Source organism: Saccopteryx leptura, chromosome 3, assembly GCF_036850995.1.
Source record: "Saccopteryx leptura isolate mSacLep1 chromosome 3, mSacLep1_pri_phased_curated, whole genome shotgun sequence".
NCBI classification, from domain to species: domain Eukaryota; kingdom Metazoa; phylum Chordata; class Mammalia; order Chiroptera; family Emballonuridae; genus Saccopteryx; species Saccopteryx leptura.
In genome coordinates, this window is record NC_089505.1 from 9,413,339 (window position 1) to 9,437,739 (window position 24,401).

The following is a 24,401-nucleotide window of genomic DNA, read 5'->3' on the forward strand; positions in this document are numbered from 1 at the left end:
TGAATGCACATTACTTTCACCTTCAGAAGAAAACCACAAATGTGATTGGAAATCGAGTTTCAAGGACTAGGACCGCTGGGCCAGCTAGCAGGAGGAGGGCAGTTCGTACCCCCGGGCAGGGTACTACCAGCGGCAAAAACCACCAGAGGGGGATTTGGCAAAACAAATCAAAGCTTCCCAAGTGTTCGCACATTTGACCACCCATTGTTCTTCTAAGAAGCTATCCTAAGGACACAGAGATGCCAAGATGTTCCTCACGGAGTTATCTGTAGCATGAAGATCTGAACACACCAGCTCACCCACAAGAGGGAAACGGCTGAATAGATGGTAGTGCACCCCTGCCCTCGGGGGTATTTTATGTAGCCGCCAATATCGCTGGAAGAAGTCCTACTAGCACAGGGCAACGGGTGTACGCAACACTGCATTTTAAAAGCAAGATAGAAACCTATAGTCTGATCACAAATACAATCACTGATTCTTGCCCCCTGACATACACGCCTGGGGTCCCTGGCCACCCTGCCAAGAGCTGACCCGAGTCCCGCAGGATGGAGCAGGGATGACAGCGAGTGACGTCAGAAGCCAGGCCATGAAAGAGATTGGCAGGGACAGGAAGTACAAAGCAGAATCGAGGTGACTGGGAGCTTTGGGGAGGTGGGTGTTGGAGGGTGGGAGTTACCACTTACTGGGGACAACAGTCTCAGTGAGGGACGATGAGAAAGTTCTGGAGGTGGACAGGGGTGAGGTTGCACAGCAGTGTGAACGTGTCGATGCCACTGAACTTGACACCTACAAATGGCTAAAATGGTAAATGTAATGGTCTGTGTATCTTACTACCCAAGAGACATCGTGTTTTGAAGGGACCGCAGGGCTCTGTCTGTCTCTCTAGGATCACACGGTGGGGCTGCGCGGGGTTGCGAGGTCCCCGAAGCAGCCTCGGGGAGAGGTCCGGGTGCGGAGGGGCCCAGGCCTCCGCTGACAGCACTACCTGGCCCGTGTGGGCAGGAGCCCCCGAGAAAGCCGCTCCGGCAGCCCCAGCACACCTGCTGTTGTAGACAGCAACCGTAGGAAATACCGGTGCTGGTGTGATCCCCACGCTGGGGAGGAATTTGTTGTCCGGCACCAGGTAACCGAGGCACAGAAGGAGGTGCAGGCTTGAGCCGTCTTCAGACCTTCACGGTGGGACCACCCTCCGGCTGGGCTCCCTCCACGTCGGATGCAGAGGGCTGCGGGGAGCCACGCCCACACCATTGCAACGAACACCGCAGATAATACGCAGGTTCACAGTTTTTCCTGAGCACATCAGAGAGCTGAGGCTGTAGCTGGCTCCGCATTAGGGCCGCGGGTGGGGAGCACTGGAGGGAGGCGGGGAGGCGGAGGGCAGGGAGGAGGGTGGCACCTGCTGTGCTGTGTGGGCACGGGAGGGCAGGGACAGGGTGGCACCTGCTGTGCTGTGTGGGCACGGGAGGGCAGGGACAGGGTGGCACCTGCTGTGCTGTGTGGGCACGGGAGGGCAGGGAGGAGGGTGGCACCTGCTGTGCTGTGTGGGCACGGGAGGGCAGGGACAGGGTGGCACCTGCTGTGCTGTGTGGGCACGGGAGGGCAGGGAGGAGAGTGGCACCTGCTGTGCTGTGTGGGCACGGGAGGGCAGGGACAGGGTGGCACCTGCTGTGCTGTGTGGGCACGGGAGGGCAGGGAGGAGAGTGGCACCTGCTGTGCTGTGTGGGCACGGGAGGGCAGGGAGGAGGGTGGCACCTGCTGTGCTGTGTGGGCATGGGAGGGCAGGGAGGAGGGTGGCACCTGCTGTGCTGTGTGGGCACGGGAGGGCAGGGAGGAGGGTGGCACCTGCTGTGCTGTGTGGGCATGGGAGGGCAGGGACAGGGTGGCACCTGCTGTGCTGTGTGGGCACGGGAGGGCAGGGACAGGGTGGCACCTGCTGTGCTGTGTGGGCACGGGAGGGCAGGGAGGAGGGTGGCACCTGCTGTGCTGTGTGGGCACGGGAGGGCAGGGAGGAGGGTGGCACCTGCTGTGCTGTGTGGGCACGGGAGGGCAGGGAGGAGGGTGGCACCTGCTGTGCTGTGTGGGCACGGGAGGGCAGGGACAGGGTGGCACCTGCTGTGCTGTGTGGGCACGGGAGGGCAGGGAGGAGGGTGGCACCTGCTGTGCTGTGTGGGCACGGGAGGGCAGGGAGGAGAGTGGCACCTGCTGTGCTGTGTGGGCACGGGAGGGCAGGGACAGGGTGGCACCTGCTGTGCTGTGTGGGCACGGGAGGGAGGGAGGAGGGTGGCACCTGCTGTGCTGTGTGGGCACGGGAGGGCAGGGACAGGGTGGCACCTGCTGTGCTGTGTGGGCACGGGAGGGCAGGGAGGAGGGTGGCACCTGCTGTGCTGTGTGGGCACGGGAGGGCAGGGACAGGGTGGCACCTGCTGTGCTGTGTGGGCACGGGAGGGCAGGGACAGGGTGGCACCTGCTGTGCTGTGTGGGCACGGGAGGGCAGGGAGGAGGGTGGCACCTGCTGTGCTGTGTGGGCACGGGAGGGCAGGGAGGAGGGTGGCACCTGCTGTGCTGTGTGGGCACGGGAGGGCAGGGACAGGGTGGCACCTGCTGTGCTGTGTGGGCACGGGAGGGCAGGGACAGGGTGGCACCTGCTGTGCTGTGTGGGCACGGGAGGGCAGGGAGGAGGGTGGCACCTGCTGTGCTGTGTGGGCACGGGAGGGCAGGGAGGAGGGTGGCACCTGCTGTGCTGTGTGGGCACGGGAGGGCAGGGACAGGGTGGCACCTGCTGTGCTGTGTGGGCACGGGAGGGAGGGAGGAGGGTGGCACCTGCTGTGCTGTGTGGGCACGGGAGGGCAGGGACAGGGTGGCACCTGCTGTGCTGTGTGGGCACGGGAGGGCAGGGAGGAGGGTGGCACCTGCTGTGCTGTGTGGGCACGGGAGGGCAGGGACAGGGTGGCACCTGCTGTGCTGTGTGGGCACGGGAGGGCAGGGACAGGGTGGCACCTGCTGTGCTGTGTGGGCACGGGAGGGAGGGAGGAGGGTGGCACCTGCTGTGCTGTGTGGGCACGGGAGGGCAGGGACAGGGTGGCACCTGCTGTGCTGTGTGGGCACGGGAGGGCAGGGAGGAGGGTGGCACCTGCTGTGCTGTGTGGGCACGGGAGGGCAGGCACAGGGTGGCACCTGCTGTGCTGTGTGGGCACGGGAGGGCAGGGAGGAGGGTGGCACCTGCTGTGCTGTGTGGGCACGGGAGGGCAGGGACAGGGTGGCACCTGCTGTGCTGTGTGGGCACGGGAGGGCAGGGACAGGGTGGCACCTGCTGTGCTGTGTGGGCACGGGAGGGCAGGGAGGAGGGTGGCACCTGCTGTGCTGTGTGGGCACGGGAGGGCAGGGAGGAGGGTGGCACCTGCTGTGCTGTGTGGGCACGGGAGGGCAGGGACAGGGTGGCACCTGCTGTGCTGTGTGGGCACGGGAGGGCAGGGAGGAGGGTGGCACCTGCTGTGCTGTGTGGGCACGGGAGGGCAGGGACAGGGTGGCACCTGCTGTGCTGTGTGGGCACGGGAGAAAGGGAGGAGGGTGGCACCTGCTGTGCTGTGTGGGCACGGGAGGGCAGGGAGGAGGGTGGCACCTGCTGTGCTGTGTGGGCACGGGAGGGCAGGGACAGGGTGGCACCTGCTGTGCTGTGTGGGCACGGGAGGGCAGGGACAGGGTGGCACCTGCTGTGCTGTGTGGGCACGGGAGGGCAGGGAGGAGGGTGGCACCTGCTGTGCTGTGTGGGCACGGGAGGGCAGGGAGGAGGGTGGCACCTGCTGTGCTGTGTGGGCACGGGAGGGTAGGGACAGGGTGGCACCTGCTGTGCTGTGTGGGCACGGGAGGGCAGGGAGGAGGGTGGCACCTGCTGTGCTGTGTGGGCACGGGAGGGCAGGGACAGGGTGGCACCTGCTGTGCTGTGTGGGCACGGGACGGAGGGAGGAGGGTGGCACCTGCTGTGCTGTGTGGGCATGGGCGGTGCCCTGCAGAGCGCCACTCCCTGCCTCCCTGCCGCTGCCATCTCTGAGTTTCCTCAGGGTTCCCTTCCTGCCTTTCTAGTCATCCAATAATACCTGTTAAGCCAATCCCTAAATTAAATTCACTTTGTTTAAATCACCGCGTGGTTTCCGTTTTCCTCACTGGCCCTCAACTGATAGATCACACAAGCAAACTCAATTCACCTCGTCAATTACAGAGCCTGGCTTTCTCGGAGGGGCCCCATCGGGCCAGCTGGAGGCCCCACGTGTCCAGAGAAGCCTTCACCACGTGGCCCTGACTGCTGCCCGACTCCACCACCTGGGGTCTGGCTCACGGTGCTACTGTGATCAACACAGCCTCTCCCGCAGGTCACCACTCCTATTGAGCCCAACTCGACTCAAATTGGACAATAAGAAAATGAAACACCTCGGCCTTTGAGGAAACATTGTGGAAAAAGAAGAATTTGTTGTTTCTTTTGGTTTGTTTGACCCTTTGGAAGAAACAATGGAAACAAAAAAGAATGACGTGCTTGAGCTGACTTCCACTGCCCGAATTTATGTTTTCTTCCTGCTGTTTTCATGCTTATTGCAGAAAGTCACAGAGAAGGACGGAGGTCAGTCTCATTTCTACCCGACTCCGCTGCGATCTCCGGTGAGCGCCAGGTCACTGCCTCTTCTATTCGCCCAGAAGGGGAAGCAGGCCGAACAGTGACCAGGTGATGACAGTGCGTGTGAGCACACACACACACATGAGCACACACACACGCATGAGCACACACACAGCACATACGTGCATACACAGCATGCATGCACACACACATGCACACTGCACGCAATGCACACAGCACAGACACACATGCGCCCATAGACACACGCACACAAATACGTGGGTTCTGGTCCGCATATGAATTTACCCAGCTGAAAATAATGATGCTAAAACTTCCAAAAATGTATATTTTTTAAAACTCCAGATGTCTTCACGACAGTGTTATTGAGGAATTTCAGAAATTTTACTTCCTACGGTTTGACTGTGTTGGAGTTCCCTCCAGATGGCTCGTAGCCTCGGCAGAAACATCCTTGGTCCCGAGAAAGAAGAGTCGGGAAGAGGGCCCAAGGGAGGGTTCCATGCCGACTGCATACGAACCGTTCACAGTGCCTTCTATGACTGGGGCGTGTCAGCCCTCGAGCCAGTGCTGCCTGTACGTGACCACAGTTTTGGTTGATGCTAAATAGCTTACTTCTCTACCTCAGAACAACGTGTACCAGGGTGGAAAAGGTGTTTCCAGCAACCCTGTCCCCTCTAGGTGAGCGCAGGCTCCCTTGAGTGTGGTATCCACTGTCGCAAATCTCAGGGGGGTGCCACCCACCCGCGTTACCACTACAGACGGGTGTGATTCACAGAGCATGCTGTCCCCACGTTATTTTGATGACGTGTGTGTGCCTTTGTCTGAAAAGTTCCTCTTATCTGCACCCGCTCACATCCTCTGACCCGGCACTTCTGTAACCAAAGCACGGTTCCTTCTCTCCACGGCTCCCAGTCCCAGCAACTGGGCGCACCGTTGCATCAACGTTGTGACTATTCTATAAGACGTTCCTGATACACACACAGGCCAACCACACTCAGCGTCACTGCGCCGTGTGACTTCCTAACCACCGACTTCTACTCAGCTCTGATGCTAGCCACTCGCTGAGGTCCTCAGTCACCCACACGATCATGTTGACTGCGTATCTTGACAGGTTCTGTGCCTGGTGCTGCCAGTGGCTAACAAGGTTTCACAGCTCAGCTCGTGGAGAAAGAGAAAGACGTGCACAGATAAGGATACAACCCCAGGCCCTGTCAGCGACGCTGGGAGACGTCACTCCGGGAAGCAGGACAGCAGGGAAACTCCAGGGAAGGGGGTGGAGAGGGGACACTGCGGTCACAGGCAGGGGCCACGGGGCAGCAGCAGGAAACCACAAACAAGCAAGGCCAGGAGGACAGAAGGCAGGGGCCCATCTCCCTCACCCTGTAAAATTGCTGATATTCAAAAGTCTTACACACGCTATTTTAAACCCAGGAATATATCGTTTTTAACCTAGTCAAGATTTTAAGCGCTTACCTTCCGTTGGAAATTTCTTGGCTCGTTCCGCAAAGAACCATTCTCCAGTTTTTATTCTCACATTTCTGAAAAACAGGCAGAAAGGAAGCGTCAGCTAGGGACAGGGACAGTGCTGGATCGGGCTCATTACAGGTACGTAGAGAGTGTCACTCAATACTCATCTTGCAAAGGACCTCAGAGGTCACATTTCTGGCTCAGCCCCTAACTCGGCTGCGTTCCCAGAGAGGTTACGTGATCTGACTAGTTAGCAGCACAGTAGGGTATCTCTGCCTGGGTATATTTTACCTTCTGTATAATATGTACATGCAAGTTCTACACCTTAACTTACGTGTGTGCCCAATGCATGGTAAGTACTCAATGTTTTCTGAATAGACACACAAGGAGAAACAAAATAATCAATTAAATCAAGTAGACAGATATTGTATTATAAAGTTGTACATCTGAAATTTATATAATGTTATTGACCAACACTGCCCTTGTAAATTTAATTTTAAAAAATAAAATGAAAGATAATAACTTATCATGATTATGGGGAGAAGCAATGGCATGAAGGATAGGCTACCCCCCAAAAACTCAAAGCTGCCTATTTGCTTGGAGGGAGATCATCCATAGCGTAGTTTAAGGTGAACTTGAGTGAACCACAGCATTTACCAGCGGCCAACAGAGAAGGTTCCTGGGAGGACCTGAGGTCTGGGAAATGGAACCAATGTGCTTCGATGGCGATTTGGGAGCCTGGGTCCCAGTGGGCCACTTGAGACATGAGAAATGGCTCCTTGGCCCGCTGGAGTGGCAGGGGCTCCCAGGGCTCACCGCCTTCCTTCTCAGGCACCCAGAGAACAGCCAGGGAGCACTTCCCATGAGCACTTTCCAGGACATCCTTATAAGCAGGACAAGGTCAGCCCTGGCTGGTTGCTCAGTGGTAGAGCATCAGCCCAACGTATGGATGTCTGAGGTTTGATTCCTGGTCAGGGCACACCAGAGATGCGACCATCTTCTCTCTCTCTCCCCCTCCCACAGCCATGGCTCGAGCAAGTTGGCCCCAGGCGCTGATGATGGCTCCAGCCTCCACCTCAGGTACTAAAAAATGGCTCTGGTTGCCAACAGAAATATGGCCCCGGATGGGCAGAGCATCGCTCCTACTGGGCTTGCCGGGTAGATCCTGGTCGGGGCGCATGCAGGAGTCTGTCTCTCTGCCTCCCCTCCTTTCACTAAAAGTTAAAAAAAAAAAGGGCAGGACAAGGTCTAACCATTAGATGAGGACGCAGGATAGCAAAATCAACAAATCAGTGGTGGGAACCAGGAGGCCTCCCCGATAAGTCCACTTCACTTCCTGCGTTCACTCCTCGTGCTGGCGCCCTGTCCTGGCTGCTCGATCTCAATCTCTCCCACTCCCCCGCTCAGTACCTCTGTGACCAGGAGCACTAACACGAGACAGGTCTGGGGCTGGGCAGGGCGGACTGGGAAGTGAGCAGAGCTAGGAATTCAGCAGCGAATCAAACCATGACCCTCTCTGTGGTCAGCTGAGCCGGCCAGACACAGGCCGCAGGCCGCACACACAATCACGGAAAATGAAAACAAGGACAGAGAGCAGGGAGAGGGAGGGGAACACTCCCGAGGAAATCACCACTGCAAGTCATTACCAAGTCCTCCTCTAGCCCCGGTTTCAGAACCCATGACAGGACGCAGACAAATTAAATACTAGTCACCTGGTGCTAGTCATCTAATGTAACCTCACTAGTCACCTAATAGTAGTCATCTAATGTAACCTTCTAACCATCTCAATGAACTCCAACTGATGATTGTGAAGTCCAAGCAGGAGTTATTTGGCACGGAGAGATATGGACACAAACTCGCGGGTCTCCTGGGCTTCTCTGTGATTGAAGAATGGAAGGTAAAGAACCACCATCCTAAACCAAACGCCAACCAGCACTTCCTGCGTTTGAGGCGGGTTCCTTTGAGATCTAGATTTGAGGGACATGCATCTCCGTAAACCAGTGATTCTCAACCTTTCTAATGCCGTGACCCCGCAATACAGTTCCTCATGTTGCGGTCACCCCAAACCAAAAAATAATTTTGGTGGCTACTTCATAACTGTAATTTTGCTACAGTTATGATTCGGAATGTAAATACCTGATATGCATTATGTATTTTCCGATGGCTTTAGGCAACCCCGCTGGGGTCGCGACCCACAGGTTGAGAACCGCTGCCATAAACAGTTCTTACAGAATCAGCTGTTTCTTAAGCCATTATTCCCTAATACCTTTCAGAAGGGCATTCCCAAATTTTAAAAGAAGGACCATTAAGCCCTGGCTGAATAACTTGTTGGGTGCAGGGGTCCTCAAACTTTTTACGCAGGGAGCCAGTTCACTGTCCCTCAGACCGTTGGAGGGCCACCACATACAGTGCTCTTCTCACTGACCACCAATGAAAGAGATGCCCCTTCCGGAAGTGTGGCGGGGGCAGGATAAATGACCTCAGGGGGCCACATGTGGCCCACGGGCCATAGTTTGGGGACACCTGGGTTAGAGCATCATCCCAAAGAGCAGGGGTTGCCAGTTCGATCCCCAGTCAGGGCACAGAAAGGAACAGATCAATGTTCCTCTCTCTCTCCCTCTCTCTCTCTCTCTCTCTCTCTCATCAATAAAATATATATTTTTAAGATAAAATTTAAAAAGAAGTGAAAGGAGAACCATTCATTGCTCTTATGGTCTAAGACAGAGGTGAGCAGATCCTGGTGCGTCCCTGTCCTCATTAGGGCCAACACGGAACTCACAGAAACCAGCGGAAGCTTTTCTTATTTCTTCCCAGATGATTCATTAGAATCTGACTACGAGAGCTTCGTGGAACATTTTCTGAGCTCAGTGATCGGTTAATGTTTTTATGTTTCTCAAACAGAACCATGACTTGCTTCCTTGAACCTTTTCTAATCAATGTGTCTCTCGAACAGTGGACACTAGAGAGGTAGAGAGAGCAGACGACGCGGCAGCAGGAGACCGGGGCTTGCCCGATGCCCGGCCTTCCCAGTAACTCCGCACGAGGCCCCCTGTAATCGCAGCCAGCAAGCACCGGTGTGTGGACGCCTTTAACAAACCCCCGGACGTGCCGGTATCCACTTCCATGGCCTGAGCTCTGCTGATGCTATCACCGCGTTAGCAAAGGAGAAATCACTGTTGAAAAGTACTTTGCAAATCCTAGCATACAAATGCTCAACAGTCCGATGCATGGACAGCCCTAAGAGATGGTTTGCACTCATTACGATCAGCAAGCAGTGAGGCACACAGGCCTGCTGAAATGCATCTTTACTTCGCCTCCAGGTTACTCGCATCAGCAGGTGGCCAAGCTGTCTGTGCTTTGTGCTCCAAAAAGTCAGCACCACGTCCCTGGGGTTGCTCGATGTATTTTCCATTATTCAACGAACATAAGTAAAAAACTGATCTGTAGAGTAAGGATTCTTCCAGTGGCTAAAGCAGCCCATTTCCCACGTAGATCTGCTCTCCAACCAGTGCCCTGATGGCAAAGAAGCCTCCAGAGAGGCCCCGGCGACCTGCCAGACCACCAAGCTGGTAACACGAAGAAGCCGCATGCTGTAAAGCTGAGATCAACCTAACTGCTCTGTGCTCGCTGTCCAAGCGCTAAGTGACCCCTGGCTACCATGGCCCTGTGCACGCATACTGTTGGAAAATGTCTTACTTTAAATAATCTTGCATCAAAGATGGTTTTTACTTACAGAGCAAAACAGTGAGTTGTCTGCACCAGCACAGTTGATCTGATTTCAACGTTCTTACAGGAAAAGCCTGATCATTATGATTAAATCCTAAGGAACCGGAAGAGGAGTGAGAACATGGAGATGAAGATCAAGAAACGACTTGATCAAGCTGCTAACCGCTGCTTCATGCAAAACACTGATAACTCTCCTTCACCTGACCTCAGAGAGAAGACGGGTCACCTCCGCGTCATATTCGGCACTGTAGTCACAACCCAAGCACAACGGAGACCCCACAGCAAGGCCCAGTAAATATATGTTGGTTGATGAATGAGTGAATATCCCCATGTCTGCAGGGAGAACCCTGAGAATCGAAGGGCTAAGGTGGGGCCCAAATAGGTCGAGCCCTGTGTCAGTGACAGTGTGCCCTAAGGGCTAATGTGCATCCTGCCTTCTGAACCTGTGGGCAGGGCTCCCAGATTCAGTGCCCAGCAGCAACTGTAAATGAGACTGGGCTGGGTGGGAGACAACAGGGAGGGGTGGGTACTGTGGCAAACTGGAGAACCCATGCCCCGTTTTAAGGCATTAAAATGATCAATATTAGACACTGCACAGGTGTGGGCTGTCTGCAGCCTATTGGCCACGGGTTTCTGATTCCCAGTTTGTTATATCAGATAAATAGTCAATGAAAGTAAGAATAATTCTGCAGCTAGAAAGAGCAGTCCTTGTTAAGCCCTCAATAATAAAAACCAGGTTAGATGCTGAGTGTCACCCTGTCTCTACATTTGTCTACCCTGGGGACCTCAGGCAAATGAACTGATACAATCATTTTCCTTTGTGGCTGGCTTATTTCACGTAGCATAAATGTTCAGAGGTCTCAGCTGTATTTTAGCATGTAGCAGAATTCCGTTCTTCTTATGGCTGAATAATATTCCACAGTGTTTAGAGATCACATTTAGTTCACCCATTCCTTTGTTGACAAACATGAAGTTGTTTCCACTGTGTGACTATTGGGAAGGATGGCTCCTTGCTTGAAGTACAATTTGAAAGCTATGATAGTGTCAAAACCAACATTAAGGTTTCATTTTGCTGTTTCAGGTGGCAGAGCTGTCACAGTACGCTAGCTCTTCAGGGACCTGACAGCATTCACAGTAAGATTCAAATGCTCCTTACTTAAATTGTAACAGTGTCACTGCATTCTTAACAAGTTTTGACAATTTTAAAAGGAAGAAGGAACAACTGGCTTCTTATTGGTTGACTTCACTACCTTCAATTATAAAAGTACTATTTATATGGAGAGCAAAGTACACAGCAGAATTAGGCAGACATTACTTTCCATTTAAGAAGCAGTTTTGTTCATTTCTCTTAACACATCATAATGTACTGCTTTGCAGCAAGAAGTTAAATGCCAACCTGAGAACTAAGAATGTCGTGATAAATGTTGGTATCGGTTTGGAACCAAACGCACTTTGCCTCCATTGGCATCAGGTGTAGGACATCAGAGAAAACGTGGAAGATCCCAGAAATGGACCCTAAAATCAACAGTACCACCTGCCATCATTTGAGACTCGAAGTGTAAAATCTCTAAGTATATTACAAATAGAGAAATGTTCCTAATGAACAGAGAAAGCTTGCCCATGAATAGCTGAAACTGAAGAATAAATGATTGCTTGTGGTCAAACCAAGTACAAAGCAAGAGGAAAGTCACTGTTTGAAGGAAAAAAAGTGCCGAGCAATCATAATTCCTCAGCAGTCCGCAGGGAATGTGAGGTTGCCGCATAGCAGATGATTTTGAATGGGAAGAAAAATCAATGTAAACCTAAGTCTTCCAGTTTAATTTTAGTTTTTCTAAATGAAGCTGAAATAAGTAAATATAAAGCTTTGGCTTCTCCTTGATATTTCAACGAAGTTTTTTTGTTCTGTTTTGTTTTACTTTGGGCCATTTCACTGCGAAATTTTCAATCAATTCCCGGGGGTAAAAGTCAACCCAGACACGAGGACCACTTTGGGTATCTCTTTTCTCTTTCTTCTGCCAAACCACCCCCACCTGGGGGCTCATGCTGCGGACGACCCGCGGTCCTGGCCACATTAGGGGAAGCAAGTCTAACCAACTTTCCTCTTCTAAGCCTTTGCTTCTTACTTGCTTTTCCTTTACTCTATTTCTTTTTGTGTTTCTGTGCCTGACGAGCAGGGTAAGCATAAAAAGCCAGTCCTCAGAACCATTTTTACCATTCCCTCTCTTTTGTCCCCTAACTACATTCTACCACCCTTTGTTGAACTGTCTGTCCCGTTGTTCTTCGTCTGTGCCACCACCAGCCTCACCAGCTCAAGCCTGGTCTCACCAAGAAGACACCCACAGGGCGTGTTATTCTACCCGCTCCGGGGTCTGCCCTCCCAACAGCCGACTCCCGCCCGGTTTTCCTCCTGCATGTGCCCCCAATCCACGCTCTTCTGAGTGGCTTTGAAAACTCTACCCCCTCCAAGGGGAGGGGTGGTCCCCCAGCAGACAGGAGAGGGTGGAGGTCAAGAGGGGAATGGGATGTGGGAGACTCGGGTTCTAGTCTTACTGACTTCACAGCCCCAGTGAACTACCTGGTGTCTCTAAGCCTCCGCTTCCTCGCCTGTCCAATGAGGATCCTACAGCGGCTGCCCTGTGAGACTAGTTAAGGTTCAGCGAGGACATCGGGGGTAAAGCAACGCTTAGCCGGGCACCCTGCACACGGTGAGTGGTCATCGCTCATTGCCACGCCCACTCCCTCTCCCCGACAGCGCCTGTCCCCACCGATCCCGCCCCCCTTCCAGAAATGCCCCAACCACAGACGCCCTGGCCCTGGAAGGCTGCCCTGAGAAAACCTGCCTGGAAGGCACAATCCTCGCCGGCCTCCTGCGTGGCACACAGCACGAGGCCAAGGCCAGCACAAGCCTTGACAATGGCTGCAGCAATCTGCGAGTTGGCTTGGGCTTTTTTCTTTTTTAATTGCTATGCTAGGGCTTCCCCTCCCTTGGTTTTAATGCCCTCTTTCCCTTGTCCTTGTCCTTGTCCTTGAGGAACAAGCGTCAGGCTGAGGAGGAGGCAGGCCGAGGAAAACGACTGGGCTCAACCCCCCACCCCGGGCCCGTTTCGGTTATGACCGCCAGGGCTCTGAGGTTTTACCAAAGCTTCTGTTGCTCTGGCCCTGAGATCGGCGGGGCAGCCCCAGAGCTGCTAGACCCAAGCGAGGCCGCGGGGCCACAAGAAGCCACAGCAACGAGAAGAGGGCGGGGCACCTGCTAGAAGTGGCTGAGCCCGCGTGCGTTTCCTGTGCGGCTGACGGGGGAAACGCAACAACCTGAGGGATGTTGAAAAACATCCTTATTTCGAAATAAGGAAGCTGGGGTTAGAGAAATCACGCTTGGTGGACTTAGAGGGTAACGTCTCAATACCCAGGGCTCTCCGGCTCCCACGGAGATTTCAACACGGCCGGCCCCAGAGATTAGTTCAGCCCCGAGCTCCTGTTCTGATTTTTCGCTTATAGTTCACTAGTGGAAGAAAAATGCTGAAGAATTTAATATCTTACCAAGCAATGTTTATCACTGGACTTCAAAATCTATATGGTTGAATAAAATGGGAAGGTCTGAAAATCTTTCTAGAGGTTATTTGGAATTGTCACCTACCCTTCTCAAGAGCCCAGACCTGCAAGGGCCCGAGAGTGGCCCCGGCAGCTCACAGTGATCCCTGGCTTTTCCCTCTCGAGCCAGAGGGCACTGGCCTCCACAGACACAGGAGCACGAGAGGCATGCAGGGGTCTGCTGAGCGCCGCTGGCCTGGGCCGGCTGCTAGACGCTGCTCAGGCCCAAAGAAATTAGGTTGGACCACTTTACTTTTCTGTGAATGAGCAGTTGCAACACGTTAGGCCTTGAGAAGGGACTGGATGTTTACAGAGATGAACATCAGGGTTCCTTCTTTTTTTTTTTTTTTTTTTTTTTTTTATTTATTTATTTATTTTTTTTTCATTTTTCTGAAGCTGGAATCGGGGAGAGACAGTCAGACAGACTCCCGCATGCGCCCGACCGGGATCCACCCGGTACGCCCACCATGGGGCGACGCTCTGCCCACCAGGGGGCGATGCTCTGCCCATCCTGGGCGTCGCCATATTGCGACCAGAGCCACTCTAGCGCCTGGGGCAGAGGCCACAGAGCCATCCCCAGCGCCCGGGCCATCTTTGCTCCAATGGAGCCTTGGCTGCGGGAGGGGAAGAGAGAGACAGAGAGGAAAGTGCGGCGGAGGGGTGGAGAAGCAAATGGGCGCTTCTCCTGTGTGCCCTGGCCGGGAATCGAACCCGGGTCCTCCGCACGCTAGGCCGACGCTCTACCGCTGAGCCAACCGGCCAGGGCAGGGTTCCTTCTTAATTTGGTGGGACAGACAATCCAGCCACCCGCCGTGTTCACCCCAGGGAAACGCCACTGACTCTCTCTGTCCCGGGCATTCACGCCTCTGCAGCAATACTTAGGAATTATTTTCCAACGTCGAGTTCTCTGGCTACACTCCAGAGTTCACAGCGGACACGCAGCTCCTTTCTCCTAAGTCCCGTGACAGCCTGGAGCATGCTGTCCCCCGACAACCAGAAACACACTCCTCTGGGCGTCCGAGGACCAATGACCGTTCCGTTCTTGCTTTAAACAGTGGGAGCCTGACTCCAATATGTTCTTTGCTGTTTTCAAATTAAGTGGTTCAAAAATACCAATCCCACAATAAATTAAACAAACAAACTAAAAAAAAAAGATTATCTCACATCACCAAAACATTAAATGTAGGTTCAGTCTATCTGAATGTCTTTCTATCAGTCTATCTATTTGTTTATGTGAGAGTCCAACACAGGCCACCTTGCCTCCTTCCAAAAGGCCTCCCTGAAAGCAGCACCGGGCCACTCTGATGTCCCCTGTGTACAAGTCACTGCACTTTTCCTGGAGGATAAGCAAAGCTCTAAGAAAACTAAGGCACCTACTCAAAAGGCAGATGGACCTTCACTCCTGGTGAGCCCACACTCAGCCATTACAAACAAGCTTTCGTTCATCAGAAAAGAATTTTTAATTAATATATAATAAAAATGATTTTTGAATGACAGTGACGTCCAAGTCTCAGAAGGTGGCTCCGCGGTGCGCTGTAAGCGCGCAGGCCGAAGGGAGGCAGTCCCGGACCACCTTCCTCCGCACTCACCTGCCCTCGTAGCACACGGTGCACCTCCAGACATGGGTCCCCAGGCGCACGCGGCACTCGGAGCACACGCAGTGGCTGCAGCCCTGGCACACGGCGCCGCGGTTCAGCAGCAGCCCCAGCCCGCGCCGGCAGCGGGCACACGCCTTCTCTCCGTACTGCTGGCCCGCGCTCCTCGCGCCTTTCCACCGGAGATGCTGCAGGCGCGTCTTCAGTTTCCTGCGGCCCAGAGAGTTCAATGAGAGCTGGCGGAGTGCAAGGACAGACGCCAGACATACCGCTCCACGGCCAGGGCCCCATTGTGCCGCCACGGGAAACCGCAAGGGGCTTTGGCACCCAACACCCCGAGCTCCACCAGGATCAACTGTGTGGCTCAGGTTTTCTCAACTGTGAAAGACACCGAGAAAACCTTCCCTCCAGGACTGCTGTGAGGTTGAAAAGGCAAAGCATAAAAAGAGGCCCAGCACAGGGGAGTTAGCTGCTAGTGGGTTCTAGGTTCATCCCATCATGCCCAAAGGGCATTATAGTGGTAAGCAAGAACAGCGAAAGACAAGGGGGGGTATACAGAAAATGATGTCAATTCTAATGTGCAAGGCACAGAAAGATCTGTCAATACACAGTATACATGCCTGCCACTGTTATTAGCCAGTTAAAATGAACTGACACTGCTGTTTTTTTTTATGGGAGGTCAGTACACTTCCAGTCTCCTTCGCCCTAGATAATAGACCCTCGTGCCAAAGGATTGGACTCCAAAGATGTGTCATTAACCAGAACACTATTTCTGAGATCTGTTACCTACTCTTATTTATTTTTTATTTATTGATTTTAGAGAGGGAGGAAGGCAGGCAGAGAGATAGAGAAAGAGAGAGAGAGAGAGAAACTGATTTGTTGTTCTTATTTATGCATTCATTGGTTGCTTTTTATATGTGCTCTGACCAGGGATCAAACCCACAACCTTGGCATATCTGGACAACGCTCTAACCAACTGAGCTACCCAGCCAGGGCTGTTACCTACTTTTAGAAGAGAGAAGCCAATTCTAAGAAACAAGCTTACATCCAACTATCAGGATTGCCCTAGAATCAGCACCCTCAGGAACAAAACTTCCTTATCACTGTTTTCTCAGTTCATTGTGGATCTCCAAAATGATGTTTCTAAATCACTGAAAGAGCTTCAATCGTCAGAGAAAAGCTCCACTTTGGTCAGTCTGTTACATTTCTTTGTGAAAGAGAAGTGCAAGGAGCACATTCAGGGGGCTTTGGGATAACAGGCGAGGCGAGAAAAAGAACATTATACCTTCCAGGTGACCAGGAAATTTCCATGTGCCTCACGCATTTGGTTGGTCAAAGGTTTGGGTATTCTTTATGTGTGTTTTTCTTGGCAGACTCTGAAAGAGCGCTGTCATTAAGAACAAAACCTAGCCCTGGCCGGTTGGCTCAGTGGTAGAGCGTTGGCCTGGCGTGCAGAAGTCCTGGGTTCGATTCCTGGCCAGGGCACACAGGAGAAGCACCCATCTGCTTCTCCACCCCTCCCCCTCTCCTTCCTCTCTGTCTCTCTCTTCCCCTCACGCAGCCGAGGCTCCATTGGAGCAAAGATGGCCCAGGCGCTGGGGATGACTCCTTGGCCTCTGCCCCAGGCGCTAGAGTGGCTCTGGTAGCAACAGAGCGACGCCTCGGAGGGGCAGAGCATCGCCCCCTGGTGGGCAGAGCGTCGCCCCCTGGTGGGTGTGCCAGGTGGATCCCGGTCAGGCGCATGTGGGAGTCTGTCTGACTGTCTCTCCCCGTTTCCAGCTTCAGAAAAATACAAAAAAAAAAAAGAACAAAACCTAAACCCAAAGCCTCTTCTTGTCTTTTCTAAACTTCACACTCTCCATGAATGTTGACAAAGCATCCGCCTCTGTTTGAAACTCTCCTGAATCTATTTAAAGGGGGTTCTTGACAGCTAACCACAGACACACAGATCTGACACAGTCTAGCCCCGCTTTTCAGATGTTAACGTCAAGCAGCCTGCGTGCCACTCCGGGGCGGGGAGGAGAAGAGGACAGAAGCATCCTATCGACAGCTCGACAGCTCGCTGGGGAACAGGCTGAGCAATTCCTAATTCACACCTGCCCTTCCTCAGAACCCACTTGGAGACCAAGGCAGGCAAGCAGGGGAAGGGGGGATTCCAGCAGATTTGCTGTTTCTAAGCTGTTTTGTTTGTTTTTGTGCCTTCAAATGACACCGAAAATAATTCAGGAAAAATCCACAACCGGAGGGTTGGCCCCTGAGGGGTGTACAGGAAGCTGATCGGCTTCCCTAGAGTTATTTCTGCCAAGTAGGTAAACTGATCACGAAAGAAGGCACCATTTTCAGGGAATAACAAAAGCAGCCTCCCGGGTCCTTTACCGTCTCTGGAGTTGAGCTGGGCCGTAAGGGTCATCTCTACGCACCGGCCATCCCCAGGACAGCGCCAAGCCCACAGGAGCAGGCCCCCGGCAGGAAAAGCCCAGAGCCCGGAGCATCCCACCCCTCCGAGCGCCAGCCTACCGGATCCTCTCCTCCTCCACGTGCTGGACCGCCCGGTCCCGGTACAGCACCTGCAGAATCGCCTCCCGTTCCAGGTCCTGGAGGGAATTCAAATTGACTTCTTGGGCCATGTCTCCCCGTCTTAGACCCCAAGGTGCCGTTTCACTCCATGCCCAGCGCCTGTCCTGTCCGGGGAGCTCGGGGTCCAGCAGCAAGGTCACGTCCTTAGGCGCTCTCCGGCTCCAGTATCATTGGCAGGTCCTTCCCCGTTTAACCGTGTCACACTGCTTGGGACCAGAGAGCTGCAAGAGGCTGCTGCCCTGCTGGAGTCCTGGCTCCCAGAGCCTCACGCCCCCCGGGGTGCGTTTTCCCCGGGTCCTGCCGCAGCCTCTGACATCCCTCGGAGACAAAAGCGTGTCCCTTTCTGAGGTTTTGCCAGAGGTTGTTCTAAATTATGCATGGCTCCCAGCAGATAATGTCTGTGAAGCAGACGCCATCCCCAATCTGAGGGGAATTTATGAATAGCGATAGGGAGAGTATCAACGACTTAGAGGAGCTGATTTTCCCCTTCAAGTATTTTCAGGTCGCCAGGAATGACGGTTAAAATCTCATTTCGGTGCCTGTAGGAAAGAATAAAAGCGATTTTCAGCTTTCCTGGTCTGAGCCTTTCAGAGACACCACATCTGAAAACCAAAAAAAAAAAAAAAAAAAAAAAAAAAAAAAGACAAAATGTTCTACACAGACAGAGACAGTCTTTTGCGTCTTCTGCCGTGGTGATACAGCAAGATTTAAAATGTTACGAAACTGGGCTGCTGTTTCTAAAAGCCTCCTACTCCCAAACTCGGATTATTCTAGGCTGACTTCTGCATCCTCCCTGATTAGAGATAGGGAGGTCTGTGTTGAACGGTGGCATCCTCCTAATTGAAAACACATTTGCAGAACAACCTTCTCAACTGCTAGCTATTATCTTGACAATTAACTTCCAAAACTCAAAAAGTAAAAATGTATTCAATTAGGGAGGTCTGGAGGGCAGTCAACAAGGCAGCCTCGATCTACCAATTATCTGTGGGCGGTAGGGTTTCACCAGCTGCCCTGTGCACGGGGCCTTGTTTCTGTTGAATGTTACTTGAAAGGTTCTGCTTACGTGTGTCCTACTTTTTTTTTTTCCAATCAGTGACAAAGGGCAACCATCACCTTCATCCTGTGCCTCCCCCTCAACCAAGAAGATGGCTGTGAATTGATAAAACACCAGACAGATGCATAACAATGAAAGGTAGAAATTGTAGCCAATCGAATCAATATATTGTTCTTAAAGGCCATCTTGTTACCAAAGCCACAGGAATTCTTTAGTAATAAGACTTTCTTTTAATGTTTGACAAGCTGAACTCCCTCTGTGGGCTTCAACAGAAAGCCACACTATATTCACTCCTGATCCTTAGCAGATCGGTGAATGAGAGGTTAATGAACCCTAAGGGCTCACGTTCTCTTTAAGCAGTGATTCTTAACCTTGGTGTTGTTTTTATAGTTATATTTGAAGATGAATAACACTTCATATTTAAATGCATAAAATAAAATACATTGAGGTACAAGGAAAATCAGTTATACAGAAATATATTTTAAATTATACTATACCAGTATATGTGTTCACTAGTGCTTGAAATAATGAGATCTAGCAGTGATTTAATGACTACCATGATTTCAAAGTAGTGGTGACTATAAACAATATTTTGAGATATCTGTAACATACAATGGGGCATGAAAATACCTGTGATTTCTATTGCCAAGAGTAATAAAATCTGCTAGTTCACTGTAGTCTGATGCCTTTCATAACTGAAAGAAATGCTAAATTTTCATTAGACATAAATAGGTAATTTTTTTCCTATCCCAGTTCATGGGCTTCTAGGTTCAGGTAAGGGCCCCTCTGTTTGTCAGTGTCTCTATTATAAGAGAAAGTGAAAATACATTGCTCACCCAAGGGCAGAGGTTACACAAGGAACAGGAAGACCCAGAGCTCTGAGAAGGGCTGCTCCCAGCCTCTAGTCCTTAGAAAGTTCTCACATGTAGCTGCTCTCAAGAAAGGCTGCCTATCTAGCCTGTAGCCCAACCTGCAGTGGCGCAGTGGATAAAGATCGAGGCTCCCTTGCTGGGTCCCTGGTTTCTGGATGAACAGATGACACTAGCAGGTCTTAGTTCCCTGAACCTCTGAGTCCCCGGAAATGAGGAAAGTGACACGAAACAGCATGTGATCACGTGCTCAGTGGCAAGGCACAGATTAGTCATCATGCCACCAACTTGAAGAGTCTATTTCTTCTAAACTTCCTTCAGTTATCCTTGTTTTCTTCTTATTTCTACTCTGTGCACCATACTACTAGACCAAGAATTATCCAGTTTGTCTGATTTCTCAAGGATTGTAAACGAAGATTTTTATGCATTGGGCTCAAAACACGTGATCCGTGTCCTGAGTGTCTGTTCAGACTGCTACACAGTCTGGCTGTGGTGGTCTTCGGTGCTTCAGGTGGGCAGGACCAGAGCGGGGCTGGGCTAGACATGACACCAGGTACACTCACTGGGGGAACCTTCAGCATTCAGATGTTCACTCTTTCAGGTGGCTAAGTCCTACACGGTTCAGAAATTCAGGATTCAATTGCCATCAAAAAATGCGCTACTCATACTCAACCAAATCCATGCCTATGGGCCTCCGAGTGGGAGCTCCCCCTCCCCCTAGTGGCCACGCACTGCTAGTTACAGAAAAGTGATTCCGGTCATTCCCAGACCGGTCCGTCCACTCATTCATTCAATAAATATTTATAAAGCACCATTCAAGTGCCAGGTGTTCACGGTTTAGGGTTCGTGACTGGTAATTTACACACTACTCTATCTACTCCGAACAAGAAAATGAGGCAGCTTACAAGAACATCACATAGAACACAATTAAAGTGCGAGGAACGCCAGCAGCCAGAGCTGAGAGGTGGCAAATAATCCCACCGCGAGCCCGCAGTAAAATAGTCACTGTACTGCTGCATTCCCGACCTGCCTAGTAACCAAAGCAAAACAAAGCAGAACAAAACAAAACGAAACATCTAGTTTCGACAAACTGAAGGAAAACAAAAACAAAGGTCTCCGGGTGGAAAATGCATGGACTGAGAACACAGCGTTCTACGTTCTACGTGTACAGACGTCTGGCAGCTCCACCCATCTCCTAGTCTCCTAGTGTGTTTACAGAGACGAGTACACGTTAGTGTTATAATGTGCTCGCCTTTGATTCATTTCCCTTTATCACACAATATTACTAGCATCTCTCTGTCTCTGAAAAAAACAAAATAAAACAAGTCAAGTCACTAAAACTATTCTTCCTCATAGGCTATTTATCCAAGATGTGGCTCACCCTGACCCATCCCATGGCAATAATTGACTTATTTGTAATTTTTAAAGTTTTTTTTTTAAGTGAACTTCTTAGTTAATGAAGGTTTCCAGGGCTGCAGATGGAGTGAGTTAGAAAGCAGTTAGGCCCGTGGTAAAGACAAAGAAAGTGAGAGATAACCCCACCCTCCCCTTCCCCCGCCCCCGCCATTAGTAAGACAGGGTGCACCTTCGAAGATGCCCTTTCTGACCACTTGTGCCCACTGGAAATTAGAAACATAAACCACGCTGGGCTGTTTCTTACATTCTTCAATACATGGATAAAACAATCTACCTCTCTCTCGAATGCTTGCTGTTTCTGTGATGTTCTGGGGCTGGGAATGCAGGTGGTAAAAGAATGACACGAAATTGATTAAACCTGGCTTGCACGTCCCTGGGGCTGTGCCACGTATCGCTGTCTGGGATGACAGTGAGGTGTGAGGGTGGCGTGCGCAATGCTCACAAAGTGGTGACAGGGACAGCTGGTGGGGTCCAGAGCCGGCTGTGCCCACTAACTGGCAGGTGGGTGGCTGCAGGCAACCAGCGGGAGCAGACGCGACGGGCCCAGGTGGACCGGGAGAGCCAGGGACACAAGTGTCAGGGCAGGACAGAAAGATCTGCATGGCAAAGGTGACTCCTGCTGTCTGGGCGGAGAGGACTAGGTCTAGGAATGGGAAGGAAGAGGAGATGTCTGTAGGGTGAGGGACAGTATATTTGATAATACTGAGGTGGGAAGACGTCATTCTTCCTCCAATAAAGGGCCCCCGGTTCTCCACAGCCCAGAAACCGATCCTAAAGTACAAACATGGCAGTCCTGACGCTCCTGGGTCTGGTCTCTTCTGACCTCGCCATCCTCAGTTCCCACGAAGTGCCCCACGCTCCCCAAGGGAACTCATTCTGGACTATGCCCTGAACACGTCACACACTTCTCCTCCTGCCCCCCCCCCCCCGAATGCTGTCTGCTCAGGGGCAGAGGGGGCAGTCAGAGAACAGGGTTTGGAGCCTGACCGTCTGGATGTGCAGTCCCGCCCTGCCCCCTGCTAACTGCTGAACGCTGGGCCACTTACTTCAGCCCTTGGGAATATTTCCTTATCTATCAAGTAGAGAGAATTACAGCACCTGCTTCTTAGAGTTGTTGTGAGGATTAAATGTGTTGATACATAGAAAGTACTTAGATCACAGTGGCAAGCATGGATAATAAGCAGTCGATAATTCAAAGAACAGATTGGTGGCTGTCAAAGGTGGGGGGGGATGGGTGAAGGGGGTCAAAAGGTATAAATTTTCTGTTATAATATAAAAGTCACGGGATGTAATGTACAGCATGGTGACATAGTTAACAATACTGTATTGTATACATTAAAATTGCCAACAGAATAGAGGTTAAAAGTTCTCCCCACTAGAAAAAAAATTCTGTAACTATGGATGGTGATGGATATTAATTAGATTTATTGCTGTGGTCATTCTGCAATATATGTAAATATTTAACAGTTTACATTGTATGCCTGAAACTAATATATAATGTTGTGTGTCAATTATACCTCAATTAAAAATATAAGCAGTTGGCCCTGGCCAGTTTGCTCAGTGGTAGAGCGTCGTCCTGATGTGTGGATGTCTTGGGTTCAGTTCTCGGTCAGGGCACACAGGAGAAGCCACCATCTGCTTCTTCACCCCTTCCCCTCCCCTTTCTCTCTCTCTCTCTTCTCCTCCCGCAGCCATGGCTTGATTGGTTAGAGTGCATTGGCCCCAGGCGCTGAGGATGGCTCCCTGGAACCTCTGCCTCAAGGCAATAAAAATAGCTTCATTGCAAGCATGGCCCCAGATGGGTAGAACATCAGCCCCAGATGGGGGTTGCCAGGTGGATCCTGGTCAGGGTGCATATGAGAGTCTGTCTCTCTAGCTCCCCTCCTCTCACTTGAAAAAGAAGGGGGGAAAAAGCAGCTGATACATGTTAGCTGTAATTACTAGTAGTAGCAGTATCATCATTATTATTATCTTTCAAGGCCCAGGTTGTTATCTAATTCAGAAACTTTCTCCTCATTTACAATCAAAATTTAATTGCTTCTTCATTATAACCCCGTCCTACTTTGTATGTTTCTCTATTGCGCCCCTCACGCTGTCTCATATGCAAGGGGTGACGTTGGGTTTTAATGTTCCCTCAGCACCCAGCTAATACTATAGGTTCTTAACATCTGGCTTGAATTGCAAAACCCAGTGATGATTGCGTCATGCGGGTCTGCTTGGCAAAGCAGGAACGCGACTTCACGCGGAGCAGGAAGTCAGGACAGTCAGGGAGCAAGCAGGCGCTCGTGTACAGCGGCTTCTGCCTCCAGACACCGAAAGGCACAGGAAAACTGGAGTCACTCCAGAATGTCAGAAGCTCATTGAAAAGTATCCGCATGATCTCAGGCAGCAATTCTCTGTCTCACAGCTTGAATGATAAACTCTCCCAGGTCTCTCACTCACCCAACAAGTTCTCGCACAGCCTGTTCTGTCCCCAGCCCTGGAGTCGGGCTCTGCCTCCTCGCCCACGTGGGGCCAGTCCGCCCCGCCTCCTCTCCCTACTGCCTGTTCGTAATTCTGCGAGGGCGACTGTCTACATCGCAGCATTCCACGTACTGGTCCAATCTTATTTAACAATTAAAAAGTAAGTAAAACCAACACCCCGGCACCACTATAAAGGAAAAAGCCTCCCACCGCCCCTTAGAGACACGCTCCACACCAAACCGTCCCATCTCAGCGTCGGTTTGGGTCGGGTGTCCACCTGGCATCAAACACGGATTCCAGAATCGTCAGGGCGCAGCCCTAGAGCAGGAGCTGGCATTTCCAAGCAAGCAGGACTCCGAGGTGTTCCTCTCGGCCGTCTGTCTTTCCCTTCAGGAGGGCCCCAGAGCAGGAAGCCGGGCCGTTTGTCTGGGATTGACAGCAGCAGTAGGTCTGCCCTCTCGAACCCAGCATTGCCACTGTGTCTGTATCGGGTCCCGCTGGACCCAGTGGGACTTGGGCATCCAGGCAAACAGCGTGGTTGCGGTGCTCAGCGCATCGGTTCAACAACCCCAACCTAGGGGCCTGCTCCGTGCCAAGCACGCAGCGGGTACCCAGGATCCAAAATAAGGAAGCCCAGTCTCTGCATTCAAGTTCCCATTCCAGCCAGGAAATAAACTGCAAGACAGGAGGGTGCGTATAAAACCCACAGGGCTCTGCAGAGAAGGAGGGGGCTCAGAACAAGGTGATTCTCTCCACAAGCAGACAGCGGGAACGACTGGCGGTGGGGGTCAGGGACGCATCCCAGGGGAGGAACGTGTGGGCCACTTTGCCAGGGGACCCAAATATCCAATCATGTGCTGAATTTGGAAACAACTTGTTTTTTTTTTTTTCGTTTTTTTTTGTATTTTTCTGAAGCTGGAAACGGGAAGAGACAGTCAGACAGACTCCCGCATGCGCCCGACCGGGATCCACCCGGCACGCCCACCAGGGGCGATGCTCTGCCCACCAGGGGGCGATGC

The 24,401-nt window shown here is 52.0% G+C and overlaps 2 protein-coding genes across 2 annotated transcripts in view; both read right to left on the reverse strand.

Moving 5' to 3' along the window:
- SYTL3 (synaptotagmin like 3) overlaps positions 1 to 24,401 on the reverse strand; it is a 79,673-nt gene that overhangs the window by 52,643 nt on the left and 2,629 nt on the right. Inside the window, exons 2-4 of the mRNA XM_066372531.1 lie at positions 17,521 to 18,119; positions 14,998 to 15,213; positions 6,098 to 6,162 (exon numbers count right to left, since the gene is read on the reverse strand). Of these exons, the coding sequence (XP_066228628.1) occupies positions 6,098 to 6,162; positions 14,998 to 15,213; positions 17,521 to 17,630 (391 nt within the window). The 5' untranslated portion in view covers positions 17,631 to 18,119. The remainder of the gene's footprint in view (positions 1 to 6,097; positions 6,163 to 14,997; positions 15,214 to 17,520; positions 18,120 to 24,401) is intronic.
- Positions 18,047 to 24,401, reverse strand: part of LOC136398127 (transmembrane protein 181-like) — a 28,850-nt gene continuing 22,495 nt past the window's right edge. Inside the window, exon 9 of the mRNA XM_066372532.1 lies at positions 18,047 to 18,119. Coding sequence (XP_066228629.1) covers positions 18,047 to 18,119 — 73 coding nt within the window. The remainder of the gene's footprint in view (positions 18,120 to 24,401) is intronic.